General features: G+C 41.2%; 2 protein-coding genes across 3 annotated transcripts in view; one reads left to right on the top strand and one right to left on the bottom strand.

The window, feature by feature from the left end:
* Window positions 1-11,614, bottom strand: part of LOC133451420 (mothers against decapentaplegic homolog 2) — a 17,830-nt gene extending 6,216 nt beyond the window's left edge. Inside the window, exons 1-7 of one of the 2 annotated variants that reach the window (XM_061730448.1) lie at window positions 11,478-11,614; window positions 7,605-8,014; window positions 6,153-6,242; window positions 5,758-5,951; window positions 4,755-4,889; window positions 2,663-2,737; window positions 1,350-1,403 (exon numbers count right to left, since the gene is read on the bottom strand). In XM_061730448.1, coding sequence (XP_061586432.1) covers window positions 1,350-1,403; window positions 2,663-2,737; window positions 4,755-4,889; window positions 5,758-5,951; window positions 6,153-6,242; window positions 7,605-7,840 — 784 coding nt within the window. In that variant the 5' untranslated portion in view covers window positions 7,841-8,014; window positions 11,478-11,614. The remainder of the gene's footprint in view (window positions 1-1,349; window positions 1,404-2,662; window positions 2,738-4,754; window positions 4,890-5,757; window positions 5,952-6,152; window positions 6,243-7,604; window positions 8,015-11,477) is intronic. The other variant, XM_061730449.1, reaches the window with a different exon arrangement.
* The window catches only part of lrp13 (low-density lipoprotein receptor related-protein 13), a 24,078-nt gene extending 1,158 nt beyond the window's left edge, over window positions 1-22,920 (top strand). Inside the window, exons 2-21 of the mRNA XM_061730447.1 lie at window positions 14,315-14,470; window positions 15,385-15,594; window positions 15,690-15,875; window positions 16,418-16,633; window positions 16,725-16,954; window positions 17,056-17,185; window positions 17,285-17,475; window positions 17,617-17,800; window positions 18,017-18,229; window positions 18,308-18,491; window positions 18,554-18,755; window positions 18,969-19,133; window positions 19,299-19,499; window positions 19,629-20,178; window positions 20,258-20,377; window positions 20,505-20,609; window positions 21,223-21,456; window positions 21,530-21,893; window positions 22,680-22,782; window positions 22,864-22,920. Of these exons, the coding sequence (XP_061586431.1) occupies window positions 14,315-14,470; window positions 15,385-15,594; window positions 15,690-15,875; window positions 16,418-16,633; window positions 16,725-16,954; window positions 17,056-17,185; window positions 17,285-17,475; window positions 17,617-17,800; window positions 18,017-18,229; window positions 18,308-18,491; window positions 18,554-18,755; window positions 18,969-19,133; window positions 19,299-19,499; window positions 19,629-20,178; window positions 20,258-20,377; window positions 20,505-20,609; window positions 21,223-21,456; window positions 21,530-21,893; window positions 22,680-22,782; window positions 22,864-22,887 (3,968 nt within the window). The 3' untranslated portion in view covers window positions 22,888-22,920. The remainder of the gene's footprint in view (window positions 1-14,314; window positions 14,471-15,384; window positions 15,595-15,689; window positions 15,876-16,417; window positions 16,634-16,724; window positions 16,955-17,055; window positions 17,186-17,284; window positions 17,476-17,616; window positions 17,801-18,016; window positions 18,230-18,307; window positions 18,492-18,553; window positions 18,756-18,968; window positions 19,134-19,298; window positions 19,500-19,628; window positions 20,179-20,257; window positions 20,378-20,504; window positions 20,610-21,222; window positions 21,457-21,529; window positions 21,894-22,679; window positions 22,783-22,863) is intronic.

The raw sequence follows: 22,920 nt of genomic DNA, 5'->3' as shown, positions 1-22,920 counted from the left end.
GTTCCATAATTTGCACTTTTGATGTGTGAGCCGTGCGAAGTGAATATTGCTGTCCTTCCTAGTTAAAGTAATAAATTGCTCACCATTCATTTAAATGAATTCTTGTATTGAAATTTGTTTTCTCCCAAAAAGGTAAAAAAGGGTAATAATCGTATCGGCTGATATCGGCTATCGGTCTTTTTGATTTCCCCCTAATCGGTGATCGAAAAAAAGGCTGATCGGTCGGACACTAATTCTGACCCACATGATGTTTCTGAAAGCAGTTCTATCAGCATTCTGGGAGCTGATTGGTCCTTACAGCATCATTAGCTGCAATACTTGCTGTTGAATCTCAATATAATACTAGTATTCATATTTTGCATAACTACAGTCATATAATTCATGCAACAACTCAAAAAACTGTTTTAATAACACTAACCCAAATCAATATCGGAATAGAATCGAATCAAATCTTGATAATCGATTCTGAATCTTAAGAATCGGAATCGAATCGATTCTTGACATTTGAATCGATCCCCAGCCCTACTGTTTACCTTGTTCACTCATTCATGATCAAATCCATCAGTAGCCGTGTAGTGCTCTTCAATATTTACATCTTAAAAACTTTCCATCTACTATTGTGTATGAAAACCTCAACACGTGCAGAAGCAGTAAACCTTATTGCTCAAAACGGATCATCTTGCAGTTATGCCTTATGTCTTTAAAGCATGAGCTAGAGAGCTGTCAGAGCCCACCAAGGCCCACATCTGCAGCTTGGGGATGTGAATTTATTAACCACCAAAATTCCCCAAGAACATCAATTCAATACTGCTAACATTTTAATAGGTTTCCTCGGATCAAATGAGTCATCGCTAGCATATTGAAGCTTATTTTTAGTTACACGCAGTCCATGCTTGTGTAGGCAGATACAGCACAACTAAAAACACTAAACATTGAATTTTTATGTCAGTGCTGATGAGGCACTGTGAATTTTAACATGTCCCCAAACAATAAACGGCAAAGGTATGCAGTCCATAGCATCAGATTTGGTGTAGACCTTTCTTGTTAGTTTGTTTTTGCAACACTTAACATCAAAGTCTGTCCCAAAATTATAAACGCATTGTTTAATTCCACTAGGATGCAAAATCAATCAGTCCCTGACTACCTTGTCAGTCCTGTATATGGATAACACTACAGAGTTGGCGAATGAGTAAACGAGTGGACGATTCAAACCAGCACAGACTTAAAACAACTGAACAGTATTTACATTATTGCAAACACAACTGCTTCACTGTTTGTGTTTGTAATCTGTATTCAAATAATGATGGATTTGCTTCCCACACCAATGCTTTGTTAATAACAAGACTTACCCATATTGTGATTGACTGGGGACAGCGTGCTAGGAGACAGCTCTGCCGGAGAGCCTGACAAAGAAAGCAGGAAGTCATGGATGTGATCGGCTTCACAGCAGATCATCATATGGCCATAGGTGCTTCAGGTGCTATGAAGAAGCTGGCATTCATCTTGAAATGAAACTGAAACACCTTAGTTTACATTTAAAGGCTGAAGAAGAGAAGTTTCTTTATAGTTGCCGGAACAGAATGCTTGTCTGAATACCTCCAACTCGCATAGTTTTCAAGAGATTATACAGTTTGCCTTTAACGTATACCGGTACGTCTACCCTCAAGCCAAGTTCAGACCACAACAGTTTGGTTCCATCATATATGATACATTTGCCCTGTGATTTGGAGTTTTTAAGTTGCAGTGGGTTCACAATTACAACATTTGTTAGCAAAGTCTCTGTAGTGTCGTCAAAATATCACAGGACAAGCTCCTGCTGAAGCACCCCGGTTTGCTCACTTGATGGTTGAAGAGAGCTGGCAGTTTCTCTCTATACTTTCTTTCTCTCAAATCTGTTATGGCAACCTAGGCCGGAAAATACAGAAGGAATCTGAGTTCTTGCTGAATTTTAATTGAATTCTGATCTGTTTTTAGGCGCAGCTCAATCTGTTTGCCATGATTTCTGCTTTGTTCTAGGCTTGCATTCTTCTTCTAGATATCCGAAACCGTTTCTTGCACTCTTATTGATTCTTCCTCACAAGACAACTTGTCCCTGACTGACCCCTCCAAAAGATCTAATATGGCAGATATTTTTTTCAGGAATCTGATTTTAAGCATTTTGTCAACCTGACTGTTGACTGCTGATCGAACACAGATTCCCCTTTCATGTGGAAAATTGATTGGCAAACACAAAATTCAGCTGATATTAGTGTCAGTGTACGCTGTACCTGGCTTGAGAGTTAAAAGGGTTCGTATAAACTAATGACTGACTGCAGCTATGAACAGGTGTGATATCTGAGGCCGTCCACATTAGCTGATTTTCATGTTGAAACTAAACTAATCTACAGTCATCTTAGCGTTTTAATTCGGTGTCTCTATCCACAATACACCTCCATAAATGCTAACCACTGCTCACTGGGCATGTTGACTGAAAACACCACTGGAAAATGGCTTTGTTGAACATTAATCTCACTTATTAAATGCATATTTCAGCTGCATAGCAAGTTATACAAAAGGACAACAAAGTCAATGATGCTCCGTCTCCAAGCTGTACTTTATACCATAATTAAGGTGCAGAAAGTGAGAAAGACAAACAAAAGAAGGGTGCACTAGTCTAGAGTACCTGTATCCATACTTTGATTCATCTGTTGATCACTGGCCTCCCCATCCTCACTGATATAGCCTGGTGGGGGCGTTTCTGTTAAATTAATACACAGGAAAGAAATTCACAGAAAGGCAAGTTGTAATAACAGAACTATTCCACACACAAAAGAAAATGAGATCCCTTTCCCTTTCAGGTCCCTGCTCCCTTTCAGACATGCACCACTTCCTATTAATCTGGTGGCAACTGATTATACTGGTATCATGTCTGACCAGCCTGCTACTATTCCTTAATAATATGTGACAGCAATGCAACAAGTAATTAATGAATAAATTATTAACAGAGCTTTCTAAACTTTCTCCCCTTTGATTTTACATATAACATTCATCCGTCCATCCAGACAGGCAGACACTGTGCGATTGTCGGCTCGTTTTGAACCGATTTTCCAGTCGTGCAACTATTTTTTGGATCAGGCCGGATTTCGACCCAATCGTTGGTCGTGCCTCGTGCAGTATACGTGGGGTAACGACGAGAGATTAACACCTCACGACGAGCTCCCGATCACGAATCGTGTGCTCGCAAGAAAATCAAAACGTGTTTGAAATCCTGGTCGCTCCTCGTGAAGGAATCGCACAGTTGAAGCAGCTACGACCAGATTTGCCTCATCCTTTCGCAGAGAGCAGGCGCAATCTCTGATGTCACGTCAAAAACTATTATTTGTAGTTTAAAGTGTTGCAAATTCACATTACAAATCATGTATTAATAGCAGAAAAAAGACCGCATTTCCCACGTCTTCCCAACCAATTCCTTGTCCAATCACGACGTTGTCTAATCTTTTTTCATTTATCGCCACACACAAACTGCTAAAGGCTGATTTATGGTTCCGTGTTACACCAACACAGAGCCTACGGTACTCGGCGACCCGCACCGTACGGTTATGCCGTCGATTTAACACGGAACCATAATTCAGGCTTAAGGCAGCGCGTTTGTTTTTGCTGAGCATCTTCGGTGTCTCCCACTTCGGGGTTCCTCCTCTTCCACTTCTTTTTGATGTTGCAGTTCCAGTAACAGAAGTCCGATGTGAGGATTATGAACGTATAGTGTGAGCAGACGGGTCGCATCAGAGCATCGGGGCGTACAGTGTGAGACCATAAGTCGTGGGCTGTGAACTTTTGAACTCAGCGATCTAGTCGTGCAGTTTGAGATGGAGCTGAATCAAACGATTTAAAATATCGCACAGTGTATGCCCAGCTTAAGGGGCAATTAACAATCATCGATCAACCTAGTTTGCATGTTTTTGGACTGCAGGAGGAAGCCAGAGTGCCTGGAGGGAACCCGCGCAAGCAAGAGGACAACATGCAAACTCCTTTACCTATAATAATCCAATTTTTCTCCTATCTTTGTTTAAATCAAGATATGGAGAGAAAACTATTAAAAAGCAATGGGGCTGCCACTGAAGCTTTTGCTGCATCTTATTACATTAACAATAATTTCAGTTGCTCCCACCCATCCACTGATTTTTGTTATTCAAAATATAACAAGTGTAGGCTTGTTGGTTTGATACGGTAAAACATGTTGTCATGAGAAAACGAAAACATAAGAGTAATTAAAATGCTGTATTGTGCTGCTGGTGCAGCAGTGACAGCAGTGAGGTTGTCCTCAAGTGCAGTAAAGATCATCAATTTTGCTCTCTAGTTATTAGGAATACAGGTAATGTACTCCAATCAAGTTATCATGACTGATAAGATGCCAATCTGAACTTTGTTTTTTATTTTAAATTATGTTTATTTAAAAAAAGAAAATCTAAATATGTAGCAAAGATATATGTTCTGCTGGGTATTACACAACCACTGCAGTTGGGGCTAATATAATTTGTAATGGCAAAACGTGAAATGACAGAGGGAGAATACCAAGACTCTGAGGACTTTAGGGATATCTCTCAATTGTTTTACACTCTGTCACGTTTACAACCACGTCTGAACTAAGAGCAAAAAAATCAACAAAACAGAAAATTGACCAACTACTGAATGGGTGAACATAAAAAAAATATTTCACTTCCAGATTCCAGTTGTAACATTAGTGCAGTTATAGTCAAATACAAATAAATTCCTACCTGGTATGTAGTTGTTTGGGGGTTCGATACCTGCAGGAAAGTTTGTGTTTTCAGGTATAGAATGAGTGTAGTCATCCAGAGGTGGCAGGTCCGGTAGTATTTCTGAGTGTCTTGGCACGAGAACAGGAGGCAGCACTACAGTGTCAGAAAATAGGAGTTAGATCCCTGTCAGTTAAAACCTTTTAATTGTCAGTCACTTTAAATATTACTGCAAGCAGTAGCTGAGCAATTTATTCTGCTGCCAATCGGCCCTGAATGACACAATCGTTCGGCTCACAAAAGAATAAAAGAACAGCAGTCTGTACAAGTACCACTAACTAAAACTGTGAGACAGCAGTGCCCAGCAGTAAGCTAACCAACAAGTCTGACATGAAAGGTGACGGTCTAAGTGAAACAGCAGCAGGATTTATTTTGCAGCAACCATGAAATAAAGCACAGCAACAAACATGCACTTTGGTTGAGAAAAATGTAATGAAAAATAACTGATGTAACAGTGACATTGAATACAGCACTCTTTTAAATGTGTTCTTCACTTTCAGTGGTTGCTGGGTCGGCTCATACGTAAGAAAGGCTGCTCTTTCAGCGCATAAAAAAAAACAACTACTTATTAGCATTTGACAAAACATAACTTTAAAATAAAATAAAAATTAAATAGTCCTCAAATGGGGAGAGAATACATCTGACTGTATCCACGCGTGGGGGTCGCCAATGACTTTCTTATCTAAGCCTCAACAAGGCCGTGAATGAACACATTTCCCACACTCAGAATAAAATAAAAAAAAAAAACAGGCTTAGTTTCATATAAAAAAAAAACAAGTTGACAATAACATAAAAACTAAACGGTGCAGTGAGGCTAAATGAAAACAGATTTAAAATATATCTGCTTAATATCTTCTATTTACCTTACACAGGTAAAAACAATCATGCATTCAACAATGAAACATGCATTTCAAATATGTGTACGTTACAGGTAACACAAATGTACTGGACAGATTGGCCTCACCTGGGGTCTCCACCCTCTGGTAGTGGTACGGGTTGATGCAGACCTCGTCCTTTTTGAGGTGGAAGGCATACTCACAGGACTCAATGGCACGCAGCTCGTGGTGGCTGTGAAGGTCCGGCCACCGCCACAAGCGGCAGTAGATAACATGGGGAAGCCCCTTCCTGTGGGAGACTTGCAAGCGGCCATCCAGAGATCTGATTGAGGGGCGAACGGGGTGGGGGTGAGAAAGACAAAAGAGGGGAGGGATAACACATAATATGTTACAGCAAATTATGAAGATTGGATTTGGAAGTGATGAGAAAAATATGTTTTCTATGTCTGTCACCTCAAAGATTGTTATTACAAGTGGCCCACAAAGTTGTATGCAACACCATAGATTAGTTAAGGATAGTCACCTGGTTTGGTCAGGGTAGCTGTATAGGCCTGATGTATCCCACTGTTCTATCGTATTTGGTGTACTCAGCCCCCATATTTCAGAGCAATTGCTGTGCACAGAGAAAACAACAAATACAAATCATAAACATGGACTATGGTTCATTCAAAAATAACAGTATGGCTGTGTGGACATTAAAAGGCCACTTTTATTTGAGCCTTATGGAAAAATAAAGACACCAAATTCCCTTTCAGCTACGGAAAAGTAAGATGAAACATTCAAATAAGAGAAGCTTTTTAACTAAATTGATGGAAAATACTGCAATATCTAAATTGACACAATGAGTGAGACAAAGAGCGTGATGACTTTGTATCATACTAAAAACAACTTGCGTCATTTTACTACTGTTGTCTATATTAGAACTTATCTGAAGACATTCAAACACAGGAAAGCAATGGCACAAGAGGGGGAAAGGGAGGAGACAACCTTGAAAAGGGTTCATTCATGAAGTGGAATAAAAAAAAAAGTTTTGAAAAGAAAAACAAAAGAGTCGCTGCTTCTGTATAACAGGAGATTAACAAATTTCACATGATAAATGCTGCAAATATACTACAGCATTTGCCAAACTTAAAGGTCCTAGTAGCCTCTAAAGTGAACTTGTAATTGTCATGATTGTGACAGTTTAACTCATGTCCACTGATTGTAGCAGCTTTTAAAGACTTAAAATCCAGCTAATAGCTTTTTCTTTTTACTACAAGAAACAAGGCAGTATCATGTTTGAAAGTGGCAAGTGTGGTAATGTTAATAAGCCCACTAATTACGTATGCATGCATTGTCAGTATGACTTGTGGCAATTCACCTAACCAAGTTCAAGCCGAGTTTCTATACAAGTTTCATTTATTTATTTTTTATTTTTTTACCCTCCCTATCTATAAAAATGAATAAATAAAACTAACTTTACATTGAGGCACTCTAATTTAAACATAATAGTGTGGTCTAGAACATTTCACGTGCAACATAAACAGGCCCACTATCTATAGACATACAAATATCTGAGTAGGGACTGTTCAGCACGTAAGAACCTGCTAACACCATGTTCCCACAGAAAATGAGTCAAGGCCATCAAGGCTGGCAGACTGATAAGGAGAACATCTCCTATTTACTTTTAATATATTTCCCTTTCCCAAGAGAAGGATTCAGGCTGTCTAGCTGTCAGTTTAGTTGTATAAACTGATGAAAACTCCGCTCATCCTAAATGAACAAATACTGCTTTACTCTTTGACATTTTCAAAACCATTTCTGTTCTCAAGTGTTTAAGTTTAATGTCTGGTAATTAACAAAGAAAATCAGGAACACAGAAATATATAGGTGAAACCAATCAGAATTCCACAAATGGTACATTTTACTTTTTCCTATTTGCCATTGTCTTTTTTCCCCCACCAGCTTAAACAGTGATTAAGAGATGTCTCTATACCTGGGGATGGTGACACACTTTGTATTGCAGTTCTGCGTAGTGATAGCCTTCTCCAGTTCATCTAGCTGTCCTGTCTTCTTTAACTTCTTTACTAAACTCTTCACCGCCTTCTCGCACCATTTCTCCTCTTGCCCGTTATGCTCTCCGCCGCCTGCTATGCCTTGTCCACTGGTTGACTTCTTCCAGCCCAAAAGCCTTTTCACCACAGGAGGGGTGAACGGCAAAATGGACGACATTTTGACTTGTCACTTCGGGGGTCCCCAATCAATTCAGTGCAAACCGTCTCACACACTACCAGAGGGGACCTGGAGCTACAGTTTGGGTCCTTTTTCTAAGGAGGCCCTGTTGTGACCAGTGAGTCACGGAGTGGAAGGCAGCCGTAGCAGGACACAATCAAAGGATATGGATACCTGTAAAAAAAAAAAAGAAAAAAAAGAAAAAAAAAATAATTACAAGGAGAACATGACAGAAAAATGAATATTTTTAGTTTTAATTCTTATCAAAACAATACAACAAATGAAAACACTAGCCAAATGTATCATGTACAGTCCCGAAATGAACATTATTGTTGTTCAGTCTTAAGGTAATATACAAAAAACGACTAATTCAATGCTCAACTAAATTTCCCATAGATCCCATAGTTCAAGTTACACATTCAACATTTGCGCAGATATTTTCTGCTTTTCAACAATTTGCAATTGCAAATTTCTCCTCAACATTTCTAAAACAGATTTTTCATAGAAAAATGTGCATGAAAACAACCACCAAGTCTACCAACTGAACTAAAGAAATACCAGACCACCACTGACCAAAACAGCATTAGGTTGCTTCTTTCAGCACTAATACAGCATTTCCATTCATCCATCCATCCATATTCTACCTCTCATCCGTTACCGTTACAAAATTGGTGACAAAGGGCAGCCCTGCCAAAGTTCAACATGCATTGGGAACAAGTCTGACTTACAAGGCAATGCGAACCAAACTCCTGCTCCGATCATACAGAGACCGGACAGCCCTTAATAGAAGGCCCCGGACCCCAAACTCACTCAGCACCCCCCACAGAATGGCACGCGGGACATGGTCAAATGCCTTCTCCAGATCCACAAAGCACATTTAGACTGGTTGGGCAAATTCCCATGAACCCTCGAGCACCCTGCGGAGGGTGTAGAGCTGGTCCAGTGTTCCACGACCGGGACGAAAACCGCATTGTTCCTCTTGAATCCGAGGTTCAACTATCGGCCATATTCTCCTCTCCAGTACCCTGGCATAGACTTTCCCGGGGAGGCTGAGAAGCGTGAACACACTCTCCGGTCCCCCTTTTTAAAAAGAGGGACCACCACCACCCCGGTTTTCCACTCCAGCGGTACTGTCCCCTTCCTCCATGCAATGTTGCAGGGGCGTGTCAACCAAGACAGCCCTACGACATCCAGAGACTTGAGGTACTCAGGGCGAATTTCATCCACCCCCGGTGCCACTGAGGAACCTACGAACCACCTCAGTGACCTCGGCCCGGGTGATGGACGAGCACGTCCCTGAGTCCACACCCTCTGCTTCCTCAATGGAAGGCATGTCAGTCGGGTTGAGGAGATCCTCGAAGTATTCCTTCCACCGTCCGACGATGTCCCCAGTCGAGGTCAACAGTTCCCCACCTGCACCGTAAACGGTGTTGGCAGAGCACTGCTTCCAAGTACTCTGCAGCATTTCTAACTTCTATAAGTTTTATTATAGTTTGGGTCTGACAAAAACTGACACTGATAATCCCACAAATGTACAAACTACAGTTATTAACAACTCTTGTCTTACATGCTACTAATAATAATGATAAATTATAAAAAATTCTCAATGGAAGTGATAAATATAAAATAAAGATTTTTAAAGAATCAAAAATGTTTTAATCATAGAAATATTACTAAACCTCCAGACTCAGAGACAGTTTCTTCCCCCAAGCTGTTGCTCTAATGAACTCTCAACACTCAGAGTCTCAGAGTAATCAATCACTGTGCAATAATAATAATAATAACAACCACAATCATATGCTGTAACAATGCACCTTTCAATAACCATGACTACCTCATACTGCTGCACATTTCACTTGTACATTGTATATATGTTAATAAGAGCCATTTGTCTATTACTGTTTGTAACTATTTCAATCTGGCCACGTTAAATCAGCGTGTCATGTAGTTATTGACGTCCAGGCTGACCAGCACACACAAACTTCCAGAACAAACACACTGGCTGCTTCTGTCAGAATCAATCACGGCCAGCTCTTGATAAAAACAGCCCAGGTCAGTGGTTTTCAACCCTGGTCCTCAGGACCCCTGTGTCCTGCATGTTTTAGATGTTTCCCTGCTTCAGAACACTGATGACGACCATTCATTTGAATCAGGTTTGATGATGCAGGGCAACATCTAAAACATGCAGGACAGGGTTGAAGACCACAGGATACTCAGAGAGCTGGAGCTCAAATTAGTCTGAACAAGCAGATCATTTTGTGACCCAAATCATCATCTGGGTTGAGAAGGCCAACTGCTAGCTACCTGATAGGGAGGATGAAGAGGAGGAGGGGGAGGATGAGGAGGAGGAGGGGGAGGAAGAAGGGGGGTGGGGTGAAGAGGAGGATCAGGAAGAAGAGGAAAAGGAGGATGAGGAAGGAGGAAAAGGAGGATGAGGAAGAAGATGATGATGAAGAGGAAGGAAAGGAGGATGCGGAAGTAGAGGAGGATGAGGAGGATGATGAAGAGGAGGAAAAGGAGGATGAGGATGAAGAGAAGGATGAGGAAGATGATGAGGATGAACAGGAGGAAAAGGAGGATGAGGAGGAAGAAAAGGAGGATGAAGAGGAGGATGAGGATGAAGATTAAGAAGGGGAGGATGAGGAAGATGACGAGGAGGAAGATGATGAGGAAGAAGAGGAGGAAAGAGGATGAAAAGGAGGAAGATGAAAAAGAGGAGGATGAGGAAGATGATGAGGATGAAGAGGAGGATGAGGAAGATGATGAGGATGAAGAGGAGGACGAGGAGGATGAAGGAGGAAAAGGAGGATGAAGAAGAACAGGAAGAAAAGGAGGATGAGGAAGAAGAGGAAGAAAAGGAGGATGAGGAAGAAGAGGAAGAAAAGGAGGATGAGGAAGAAGAGGAAGAAAAGGAGGATGAGGAAGAAGAGGAAGAAAAGGAGGATGAGGAAGAAGAGGAAGAAAAGGAGGATGAGGAAGAAGAGGAAGAAAAGGAGGATGAGGAAGAAGAGGAAGATGAGGGAGAGAGGATGAGGAAGAAGGAGGAAAAGGAGGATGAGTAAGAAGGAGGATGAGGAGGATGATGAAGAGGACAAAAAGGAAGAAGAGGAGGAGGAGGAAAAGGAGGATGAGGAAAAGAGGATGAGGAGGAAGAGGATGAAGAGGAGGATGAGGAAGAACCTGAAGAGGATGAGGATGAGGAAGAGCAGCTGCAGAGCTCTAATCACTACATTATTTCTACTCCCATCAGAGCTAAACCCAGCAGAACCCCAGTAAACCTGACTGCTGCTCCAGAACAGAACCTCATGAAAACACAGCCCGCCGCGCTGGCCGCGCTAGCTCCGCTAGCTCAGCTTGTTATCAAAAAATCCTTTTGTTGTGAAAAAACCTGCTCAACGCAAAAGTCACGTCGCTGCTTTAGTTACCACCGGCAGCTCGTCAGAAACCCCCAGGCTGACACCACTCCGCCATTACACAGCCCTACTCTAACCGGTGCAAGGTTTAATCCCGCAGTTTGCTGATATTTTAGTAAAATGCAGCAAACTGAGTTAGCATCTGTGGCGGGGCTACGTGCTCTCTGCTCAAAACAACACGCTTTAAAGTCGCCAAAAGCAGCACGGAGGCCTTCCATAGTTACCCCAGTTTTACAGTACAGTGTCCACCTCTAGGGAAGGAGATGTGCCGGATCTTTGGACACCTTGTTCACGTGTAAACACGATGCAGCTCGGCGACTAGTTTTGACAAGGCTGCTACAAGCGCTAGTTAGCAAAGTTAGGTTGACCGGAACAGCGAAACAACCTTGATGGCCACGCAGGAGCTCTAAGCCCCGCCCACTCCGAACCACTCTGGCTGGTGTTCCTGTCATTTATTAGACTGTACTGAACAATGACTCATTTTACATAAATAGTTACTTTTTTTTTTTTACTTTTTTTATTTCGAATATGCATATTAATTAAAATAAAATGTAAATGTTTCACTTGAAGAAAATCAATGCGTATATAAACTGAAAATATTTAAAATAAATAAATGTGCTTTAATTCACTTGTGTCTTCATTTAGGCTCTATTATAGGATAAATAATAAATAAATAAATAAATACAAATATATATATATTCAGATTCAGATTCAGATTCAGAAAACTTTATTCATCCCGAGGGGCAATTGCAGGACAACTGAGCAGCAAGATGTTGAAAATCTCAAATAGAACAAGAAATAAAATAGAATAAAAATGAACAGGGCATGTCTCCTTATGTACAAAAAAATATATAAATATACGAATGTCAAAAAAATCTACAGCAGAGTGACTGTAGTGGTATAAGTAAAAATATAAAGTATAAAGTGTCAATGCAAAGTGTCGACAGTGGATGTAAACATAGTGGATGTAAATATATATATATATATATATATATATATATATATATATATATATATATATATATATGTGTGTGTGTGTGTATGTGTGTGTGTGTGTGTGTGTGTGTGTGTGTGTGTGTGTGTGTGTGTGTGTGTGTGTGTGTGTTTGTAGACAAAAGACAAGGCAGCTCTTGGGCAGACCTCTTAGATCCACCAACATATTCGAAAGGGAGTAGGATTGAAGGATTGAAGTATATACTTATCAGGTCCTACCCCTGAATCTTATATGCATTTTTCCAAATAGCAAGAGAATCAATGAGCTTACTTATAGAACACAAAAAGAATAATATAAGTCTATATATCAACATGAATATACATCCATTTATCAACATATCTACATATAACTATATATCCATATATATTAACAGAGATATACCCATACATAAATACTGTATATCTCTATATATCCATATACATACATATATAACATGTTTATTTCCATAATATTAATCTATATATCTACACATATTAAATAAATCTATATATATATACATTTTTATTCGCCACTGTATTTTGAGAAAAAGTTTCTTTATATCTTTTTTTAAATTGTGATATGTTTTGACTTTGTTTTAGATCTATGCTCAGGCTGTTCCAAAGTTGTACTTCGCAATGTTATGACAAAAAATATTATTATTGATATTTACATTCTCAGGAATTACCATTATTTTTTTATGTAAACGCTTCAGATCATACCTGTCAAGGAATTAAAAATACGGGAAATGTTCCGCCACCCGCTGTCCCACCAGCCCAACCGAGGACCAGTATCTTACATTTTAAAATAGATTTACAAGAAATCTAAAATAACCTGCTGTAGTGGATAATCATAAGGAAAGGTTAAGTATGCTTTAAAAAAAACCCTCCTTCACTGCAGGAAAAACAAAAGTACAGACAGCATTTTTTTTTTTACATTTATGTACGTTTTGGAATACACTCATGAAAAATATTATCTTTTTAAATATTTTTTCACTTACAAAAGGGTATCTTGTCAATGATCCCAACTTCCCACTTGTATATGTCATCATCATCTATCAGACCAGCTGAAAAGCCCTCCACAGGGTTCTTGTTGAGCTCTCGGAAAAGAAAAGTAATACTGTAGTTTAAATACAACCAACTGGAAATATTCTACCTGTCAACCACTCACAAACTACAACTATGAGCTCAGAACCTGATAGTGACCTTTGTTGACACTGAAATGCTGTGGACATTCCTATGTATGTAATTCCTATAATAGAGCCTAAATGAAGACACAAGTGAATTAAAGCACTTTTATTTATTTTAAATATTTTCAGTTTATATACGCATTGATTGTCTTCAAATGAAACATTTACATTTTATTTTAATTTGTCATTTTCACTCATGTGGCTCTCTGGTATTAATGACTGATGACACATAAGCATGTTTCTGTGTCTCCAACTGAAATAAGTTTCAGAACGAGTAACTGAGCCCAATCCTGCTCCTCTTTAGGAAAGTAAATTCGGTTTTCCATTTTTAGAGATATTTACACCAAGTCTTCGCTTTTTGGGGGGATAAATGTCTTCTCTCTTGTTACATCCTTACATCTCTGATTTGTTTTTTCCGAGTTTGCTCCCGTTGTCGCCACTAACCTCGCGAGAACTGCCACCCAGGCTACAGCAGGTGGTAGTTCTCGCGAGACTAGTGACAATTCAGTTTGCAGTTTAAAAATTATTATATTATAAAACGGGAACGGGACGGCGGGAAATACGGTAAAATACTGTAGTTTCCTGGCCAGAAGGGGAGACTTGACAGTATGGTAAACACTTCAGATGTTCAAGACGAATTTTAGCCCCTCCTCCTCCTCAGGTGTTCAATTAAGGAGCATTTGTCTCACCTGTTGCCTTTATAAAATGCCCCACTTCAACCAGAGTGACATCAGGTCTTTTTTGTTTTATCGGAGGCGATGGGTGGGTGTTTATTTCTTTGTTTGGCGTTATTGATTGGGCCCTTGCAAGGTGAGTTAGTTGTACTAGTTCTGATTATCACTTCTAATTCCTGGTGTAGTGAAAACACTTTTGTATTTTGCCTTTTCATCTGATGCAAGCAGTTGTTTCAGCTGGAAGCAAGCTCATGAGGTGCAACCTGGGCACAACAGCATGCAAGGATGGTTCAGACTGCATTCCCTTCAGCCACGTATGTGATGGAGAGAATGACTGCAAGGATGGTTCGGATGAAGAAGACTGTGAATCAGGATGTACTGAAGGTAGTGTAACCTTAGTTTAAGTCAACTGAAGTGAGTGTAAGAGAGAATATAAAAGAACTTTAAATATATTTTGCTGAGTGAGCCTTTTGTGCTTTTTTTGTGTAGTTTTAGAACTATAGGACTAATCAGAAAATTAGAATATTGTGATAAAGTTCTTTATTTTCTGTAATGCAATTTAAAAAAAAAAAAAAAAAAAAAAAAAAAAAAAAAAAAAAAAAAACCAAATGGCATACATGCTTGATTCATTACAAATCAACTGAAATATTGCAAGCCTTTTATTATTTTAATATTGCTGATTATGGCTTACAGTTTAAGATTCCCAGAATATTCAAATTTTTTGAGATAGGATATTTGAGTTTTCTTAAGCTGTAAACCATGATCAGCAATATTAAAATAATAAAAGGCTTGCAATATTTCAGTTGATTTGTAATGAATCCAGAATGTATGACGTTTTTGTAATTGCATTACAGAAAATCACAATATTCAAATTTTCTGAGACAGTCCTGTAGATGCATGATTTGAACTTCAAATTCTGAGGAAGATGAAAAGCATTGTGATAACACAAAATGGATCTATATTAGGGTGCATTCATTTTTAGTACTATAGCCTCTATTTGTACAAAGTGCTATCTGTTTTAATCTTATGTACATATTTCCTATAAATTACTTCCCCACCTGTCTTATTGGCCAATACAAGGTACCTACCCAGTACTCTTATGCAACACTGTGGGGTTCTCTTTCAGAGATGTGGGAATTTGAATTAAAATGCATAAAACTACAGTTAAAATAATAATCCAGTTGAGCGGTTTTAAATGTTTATTGAGCAACTGTCAATGTGTGCATATGCAATGAATTAGTGACTGTGTAATGCCAGTTTGGCTGCCACTGACTTGTCAAATGTCTACATACATTCAGATCAGTTCCAATGTGCCCATGGAAAGAAGTGTATAGCCAAGGACCAGGTGTGTGACGGTGTACCTCAGTGCCAGGACCACTCTGATGAGCAGTGCATGAAGCAATCAGAAGGCTGTGATCATCTCTGTGATAAGACTCGCTGCCTGCCTGCAAGCTTTGTCTGTGATGGGGAGCGAGACTGTCTCGATGGCACTGATGAGGACATATGTGGTACTTCAGCTGAGTTTCATCATTTTGCTTGACTTGGGATAAGTATAGTCTATTTTGAGTTGTGTGCTCTTAACTCTTCCATTGTCCAGACCCAGACGAAGAAGAGATCCCATCGCCTTCTGTGGCTGCTCCCTCTGCGTTTCTTCCCATCAGGTGTAGTTTGGGCTCCAAACTCTGCAAAGACGGCACAGATTGCGTCCACTACAATTACATCTGTGATGGTGAAGCTGACTGCAGAGATGGGTCCGATGAGGAAGACTGTTCATCAGAATGTGAAAATGGTACCTGAATTTTAGCTTCACATCACCATAAAGGTTTACTCTAAAATGGCATATGGTCAACAGTCTGGAGGACTGCTAAATATCCTGGCTGCAGTAAAAGGCCAGAGTCTGAAGTGAGTCAGGTAAAGAGGCAAATGAGGAAGCTGGACTCTACACTAACTCAGTGATCAGACAATTGTTTCATTGACACAAGATGTCAAACGCTCTATAAAATGCAGTGTTTGGCCATAGCGCCTCTCTACTCTAAATATTGAAACGTACTAGGCGGAATGGCAAAGGGTCAACAGTTTGACTCTTGTTTACTGTCCTGCTTGCCAAGAATAGTTTGCTCATCTAAGTACAGATGGTAAAGACATTAGATTTTGTTCCATAATGAAGCCTGTTTCACAATGCAAGTAACTTTTAACCTGTTTGGCTGGTTGTGTAAAGCCTCTTCATTCAGTTAATGTAAAATATCTGCAATTAAGGATTACCCTCCCCATCTGCTTTCAGCTCTTGGGGTATTTAAAGTTTTTAAACTTGGTGGCTGTATGTCTCTGCAGACCAATTTCAGTGTGCTCATGGAAAGAAGTGCATAGAGAGGAGCCAGGTCTGCGATGGTGTGCCTCAGTGTCAGGACCGTTCAGATGAACTAGAATGCTCCAAGCGCACGGACAGCTGTGCTCACCAGTGTGACGACAAGAGGCGGTGCATCCCCAGCAGTTTCCTCTGTGATGGGGAGAGGGACTGTGCAGATGGCAGTGATGAAGCAACCTGTGGTACGTTTGGATAACTGTCAATTCCCCCTCTTAGCTTCTCATTAATGACTTATCTTGATTGCTGCCTTTTACACCAACCTTCTCCCATTAGCTGACGAGGAGTGCAGTACTTCTGACTTTAGGTGCACCAGTGGCCAGTGTGTGGCTGCCACAATGCATTGTGACGGTCACCCAGACTGCTGGGATCGCTCAGATGAAGAGGGCTGCACCAAAGAGCCAGTCTGCACCACCAAACGCCGCTGCCCACAGAGCAAGGAGTGCCTTGTAGAGGAGTGGCTCTGTGATGGAGACCAGGACTGCAAAGATGGCACTGATGAGAAGGTAGAACTTTCTGCCACAACAAAGATTTAATCTCTGGGGGAGGATCCTTGACTCTGACCCTACATGATCTCACCTCAGTTTTTCCTTTTCTCCCCCCTAAGGATTGTCCCATGGATCCAGGGAACTGTGGTGACTTCCAGTGGCTGTGTAAGTCCGAAACAAAGTGCATCCCTAAAGTCTGGAGGTGTGATGGCATGAAGGACTGTGAAGACGGTAGTGATGAGACTGACTGTAAGTGTAATGTTCAGCTAAGTCTGAAATGAAACTAGTTGGCTGTAAAAGACTTATCAAAAAAAGATCTACCCATGAATGAATACTTGTGACCAATAGGTGGGCCAGTAGAATGCCTTCCTCATGAGTTCCAGTGTGGCAGTCAGGAGTGCTTGGATCCAGTTTTGGTATGCAACGGCATTACCAACTGTGCAGATGGCTCAGACGAGGGAGGCAGCTGCCAAATGGGCTGTACAGAGGCAGATGACGAGCGCTGCTCTCAGGGTTGCTACAGCACGCCACAGGGAATTGTGAGTTGGTTTTTATTCCTACTCCCCCCCCCCCCCCCCCCCCCCCCAAGAAATTTGGTCAAGTTGTTGGGTCTGAACATGCTGCTTAACTTTGCCACTTGAACTGACAATTTATATAATCCCCCACTTTTCCTGTTTTAGGGCTGTCACTGTGCAGCAGGTTACAAGCTCATGGAGGATGGGTTCTCTTGTACTGATGTTGACGAGTGTGACCTGACACCAGGTGTATGCAGTCACCTCTGCATCAATACACCAGGCTCCTACCAATGTGACTGTCATCCAGGTTTTGTCATGGAAGCAGGTGGACACCAGTGCAAGGTCACAGGTAAATCTTTTTATGCTAAAAACTGCTCCAGTTGGAGCAGTGCTGGATCTACTGCCAATGGCTGGGGGCAAAAATAGATGTTAATTGAATGAATTGCTTGCTTGGGAAAGCCTAAGTGTTCTACACCATAGCAACCCTTCTTTGCAGTGTTTGGACTGATGCTCAATGAGGTGGTACACCAAGTCTCAATGATTTGCCTGGTTCCCCTTTTCTCAGGTGAACCTTTCCTGTTGTCTTCAGTCCACACTGAACTGTACTTGTATGGTTTGCGCAGTGGAAGCCTGGATTTGCTGTCATCCACAGCCAAGAAAGCCATTTTGTGTCTGGACTATGACTGGAGAGAGCATAAAGTGTTCTGGGTCAGTGTAGGCACAGAAACCATAAGGTGGTCCTCATTAGACCTGAAGACTAGTGGAACCTTCCTTAAAGGTTGGTAAAAAAACTGAAGTTTGCAGGTGGTGGTCCTGAGCAGGTATGATGGTGCAGAAACAATGCATCTTTCCACAGGTGTCCGGGCTGACTCTGTAGCTGTAGACTGGCTCGGGAGGAACCTGTACTGGATTGACGGGATGCATGGCCAGATTGTTGCCATCAGATTGGCAAAACCCCCTATGAAGTCACTGGACAAAAGCATCATCCTGGATGAAGATCTGGATCAGCCCCGTTCTCTGGCCCTGCTGCCACAAAAAGGGTTGGTATGAATTTGATGTCCATTTAAAACCTGGACTATATTAACACTGTCCTCCTCCCTAGGTTAATGTTCTGGACAGAAATTGGCAATGTGGTGAAGATTGAACGTGCTGGAATGGATGGATCTGAGAGGAGGGTAGTGGTCAACTCTAGCTTAGGCTGGCCAAGTAGCATTGCAGTGGACACAATCTCTGACAAGATTTATTGGACAGATGAGAGACTGAGAGCCATTGGATCAGCTACACTGGATGGTGGCAGTGTTAAGGTAAATTGCTTTACTCTGGAACTCTTCCAGGGTTTGCTTTTAGTTTTGAAATATTAAACACGACAATGGAAATACTCAAAGTCTTGCAGAAAATACTCCTGTTACACATAACCAAAATGGTTATACTTTGGAACATGGCAGAGGGGAACATGGAAGCATTTCATTTAAAGTTGCTTTGGAAAAAATAACATGTTCTGGTTTTTTTATCTTTAGATTTTTCAGATTAAAGAGACCACTCACCCATTCTCTGTGGCAGTCTTCAATGACATGCTGTACTGGTCTGATACAGAGAAGCAAGTGGTGCAGGCTGCTAATAAATCATCTGGTAAAAATCGCCAGGTTCTCCTTAAAAGACTCAGGCAACCTTTTGCTGTGAAGGTGAGGCCAGTCTTAATGTTTGGCTGGAGCAATGTGACTAGAGGCACAATGTTGTGTGTTTTGACATGTTGAACATTTCTTGTAAATGATGTTTGGTGATTTGTGAACTTAACTGAATGGTAGTGTCCTCACCCCTAATATTGAGGCACTTGATCACATTTCCAGATTGTTCACCCAGTACTCCAGATGGATATTGGGAGCCCCTGCCAAAAGATGGCCTGCTCCCACATGTGTGTCTTGGCCCCAGGACCCAAGGCTGTATGCAAGTGTCCCACTGGTGTCTTACTTGCTAGGGATGGCCTGACCTGCTCCAACCTGGTTACATCAACTGTCCTCATGTTGCTGCTGCCTTCCTCTGTCACACAGGCATGTATTAACAACTCTCAATGAGTTGTTCTATCAGACCTTTGCATGAAAATTGTTTTGACCTACAGCTTCATTTATAGCCTACTGTGATCCGTGATCTTGAGTGACAAAATGCATTTTAATCTCTAGATCTATCTGCAACCCCAACAAGCTGCAGTGGAGTTGAAGGGCTGGCCTGAACATTTGGCTCTTCAGGTCCCCAATGTCAATGAAGCTGCCATCATGGACTACAGCTTGCATGAACACACTCTGCTCATCACAGATGATGCCACAAATTCACTGCACTCTTTCAAGGTAAAGGACTCCCTCTTGACGTCTCATCGCCAGCTTCTCAGTCTTTTGGATGACTCCATTACTGCCATGGCCCTTGACTGGATTACCCGTAATGTGTACTGGAGCAGCAGCAAGCAGCCCCGTGTGCAGGTCACCTCAAACACTGGGGCATACACAGCTGTTGTCATAAAGGATGGTATCAGTAGAGTGGGGTGTATTGCCCTCCACCCTCCTAGTGGGAAAATATGTTTCACAAATCAAGATTTGCTGGATTTAAATACCAAGGCAACAGTAGAATGTGCTCACATGGATGGTGGAGACCGGAAAGTTGTGTGGAAGGATGCTGTCCAGCCTGCATCACTGGTCTTCTCTAGTAATGGAGATACCATCTACTGGGCTGACACAAGTAAGGTTGATTTCTTCTATGAACAGGATAGTTCCCACTCCCTTCTGCTTTAATCTTGGAATTTTCTTCCTCCCATAAGAAATGGGGACCATTGGCTCTGTCCATATGAATGGCTCTGGATACAGGGAGGTGGAGGCTGGCGCTGGCCTGACTGCGGTAACTCTGGATGACTACACAATGCTCTGGATGACCACCGGTGGTAAGGCTGAATTCCTCCTCCAAATGTAGTTTCTAAATAGTTTTCCCTCTTTGGACTTTAATCTTGTAAGCATGTTGTAGCCATCAAACTGTAGGTCCAGAGTTATGTTTCAGTGTACTTTCCTCAGATGCGACTAGGGTCTGGTACACGGACGATCAGAACCAGAGGTTGTGGTTTGAGGTTGGTACACAAGTGCTCAACATGAAGTCCTTCAGCAAGTCCAGTCAGGCAGGTGAGAACCACACAGGACATGTAGATCGGTCCGTGTACTTCGCGGCCATCTGTTTTTTGTTTTGAAATGACAAAATAAAAATGCAGAAATATGAACGCTGCAGCTGAACGGACTGTCACATCACTGCAGTTTCATGACGAAGTGAAGACAGATTAAACTCATGTTTCACTCCCAGGTTTCATATTTGATTATTTTCTGTTTCAACATTAAAAAAAAAATCTAAAACTGTTAATTTTCAATCTGAACAAAAGAACCAGAAACGACTTTCTTCATTTATTACTGCGCATGTGCAATCCCCCCCATTTGTCCAATCCTTGTTTTCAGTATCCTTGGAAACGAATAGGAAATGGAGAAGAGTTTTCCCACTCGGTTTTAATTCCCAATTTCGATTTTCAAACACATTAATGGATAACGATCCGTTTTTTATTATCAAAACAAAAGATGGGGAAACTGATTATTTCGGATTTCTCTATTTTATTGTCATTTCAAAACAAAAAACAGATGGCCGTGAAGTACACGGACCTATATCCTCCCATGGTACTTTGTTAAAATGATCACCCTAGTTTTAACTGCAATACCTGTCTGAAACTCCACCCGCTTTCTTGCTTGTTAGGTTCTAACTCGTGCACAGAAAACAATGGTAATTGCCAGCACCTGTGCCTCCCCACGCCGGCAGGTCGGACGTGCACGTGTGCACATGACCACATTCTTGTAAAAGGCACAAATTGCAGCCCACAGCAAAGCTGCCCAGCTGGCAGCAGGCCATGTCTGGATCAGAGCTCATGCCAGCCTACTGAGAAATTCTGTGACGGGCTCGTTGACTGCTCTGATCACTCGGATGAGAACTGTGAGTATGTGTGCACTTTGAAAAGAAATTGGTGGGAAAAGCTGATGTGCTTTGATTGCATCCTCTCTTAAAGGTGTTGGTCTGAAGCAGTGGTCAAGAACCAAGGTCCCTACTTCCCTCCAGCCTAACGGCTCCTCTCCATCCTCCCCTCGCCCACCATCTCTGCCGGCTCTGGATGATGATGGCCTTAACTCCAGTCACCTCATGAATCTGGAGGCACGGCAGTGCAGCCAGAAGCGCTGCAGTGGCAATGGACACTGCGTGGCAATGAATGAAGCGACTGCTTGTGTGTGTTCAGAGGGTTATACTGGCGACTCGTGTGAGAACCACATCAAAAACATCCAAGGTCCCATCATCTATGGTGTAGTGGGTCTCTGTGCAGCCCTTGTGGTCGTTGGTGTGGTGACAGTGGTGGTTAAAAAGAAGACTAATTCAAGGTATGATGTTTTGATTGAGCTAATTTGCCTCTTTAGCTAGGGCTGGGGATCGATTCAGAATCGATTATCAAGATTTGATTCAGATATTGATTTGGGTTAGGGTTATTAAAACTGTTTTTTGAGCTGTTGCATAAATTATGACTGTAGTTATGCAAAATATTGAGATTAAACGGCAAGTATTGGCAGCTAAGGATGCTATAAGGACCAATCGGCTCCCAGAATGCTGATAGAACTGCTTTCAGAAACATCATGTGGGTCAGAATTACCAAACAGACGGATGAAATCTGTTATTTTTTCCCACATTCCGTTTTTATTTGTTCCATTTTCGGTCTATTTTGGGTTTTAATTTTTGAGCATTTGGTTTTTTGCAAATGTAACCCCAAGACAGTATATAAAGTAATGAAATATAGACAATTTATGCAATTATAACCTAACACTTTAATGTTTTCATACCTTTTAAACATATTTAAAGGCAAAAACATGGAACCAGTTATTCTCGTGTCCAACAAAACATTCCTTTTTTGGGGATAAACAAAAAAATAACCTAAAGTTGTAATTGATGGGGGAAAAAAAACCTAAATACATTTTTTTAAAAATCGATCTTTAGACATACCCATAGCAAAGCAAAATTGAAGATGAGATCTCATTTATATCACATTTACATCTCCGAGATATAAATGAGCACTAATCGAGACCAAAGTGGTTTATGTCTACATATTATGTGTGTGTATATATATATACATATATACTTGGTAGCACTTGAACAAATGCTTCTTTCTTTAATAGGGCTGCTAGAGGAGAGGCAGTTAAAGGAATGGGCATGGCTAACCTGGAAGACAAACCCGAGACCAACGCACCACCTGCTCAGGAAGATGCAGCCAAACCAGAGGTGGACTAAGTCTGCATTACCAAGACTCTGTTCTGCTGCACTTGCAGGATTCTGATTATGTGTGTGTGGTTTTCTTCACAGGGAGCTGTATCTTCTGTGGACTAAAGCTGATTTATGTAGTGGGTTTTTTAAATAAAT

The sequence above is a fragment of the Cololabis saira genome, chromosome 9 (genome assembly GCF_033807715.1).
Source record: "Cololabis saira isolate AMF1-May2022 chromosome 9, fColSai1.1, whole genome shotgun sequence".
NCBI lineage: Eukaryota > Metazoa > Chordata > Actinopteri > Beloniformes > Belonidae > Cololabis > Cololabis saira.
The sequence above is the reverse complement of the archived record's forward strand: the minus strand, read 5'-3'. Positions and strand labels throughout refer to the sequence as shown.